Here is a 703-nt window from a genome sequence, read left to right on the forward strand (position 1 = left end):
GGATTACAGGCCAGCTCTAGCTCGTAGGGGGTCACGACAGGCCGGTAGAAGTCACTGGCGTCCAGCAAGGAGTTCTGAGTGCAGGCAACCAAGACAAAGATGTCCACCTCCAGGAAGTTGGCCAGCTTGGTGGGGTTTGGCTTCCCCACAGCCAGCGTGTAGCTGCGCTTGTCAGCCCGGCGCAGCAGCTCCCGGGGGTGCTCCAGCACGGCCAGGCAGCCCGCCACACCGAGGGTGCCCATCACGATGACCACCACGTGGGCGTCCCGGGCCCGCTCCACCAGGTAGAGGCGGCGCATCAGGGCCCGGTTGACGTTGAAAGTCTCACGGCGGGCGCAGCCGGGGACAGGATCAAAGGAGCTGAAGGGGCAGCGGTTCCAGGTCAGCATGAAGCTGGTGAGGGCCAGGCCCTCAGCTCCCACGTAGAACACAGCACAGTCCTCTAGCCCTCCTGGTGCCTCCACCGGGAACTGGCGACCAAACTGCCTCACCTCCCCAGGCGGCACAGGGCCAGGAAGGTCCCCACACACCACCCTGGAGAAGATGATATTGGGGTACTCGGGGCACAACTGCTGCTCCAGCTCGTCTGAAGGGAGAGAGGAGTGACAATGAAACACGACCACAGACCTGTCCTGCAGAATGTGGGACAGCAGATCAGGAGAGAGAGAAGAGGACAGAAATCAAGGCTAGGGGGCCTGCCTGC

At 63.0% G+C, this 703-nt stretch overlaps 1 protein-coding gene across 1 annotated transcript in view; it reads right to left on the reverse strand.

Moving 5' to 3' along the window:
• Window positions 1–7: 7 nt before the first annotated feature.
• Window positions 8–703, reverse strand: part of DPH2 (DPH2 homolog (S. cerevisiae)) — a gene marked incomplete at both ends in the record, with an annotated part of 1,010 nt that continues 314 nt past the window's right edge. Inside the window, 1 exon segment of the mRNA XM_008949172.1 lies at window positions 8–586. Coding sequence (XP_008947420.1) covers window positions 8–586 — 579 coding nt within the window.

Source organism: Merops nubicus, unplaced genomic scaffold (genome assembly GCF_000691845.1).
Source record: "Merops nubicus isolate BGI_N331 unplaced genomic scaffold, ASM69184v1 scaffold29631, whole genome shotgun sequence".
Taxonomy (NCBI): domain Eukaryota; kingdom Metazoa; phylum Chordata; class Aves; order Coraciiformes; family Meropidae; genus Merops; species Merops nubicus.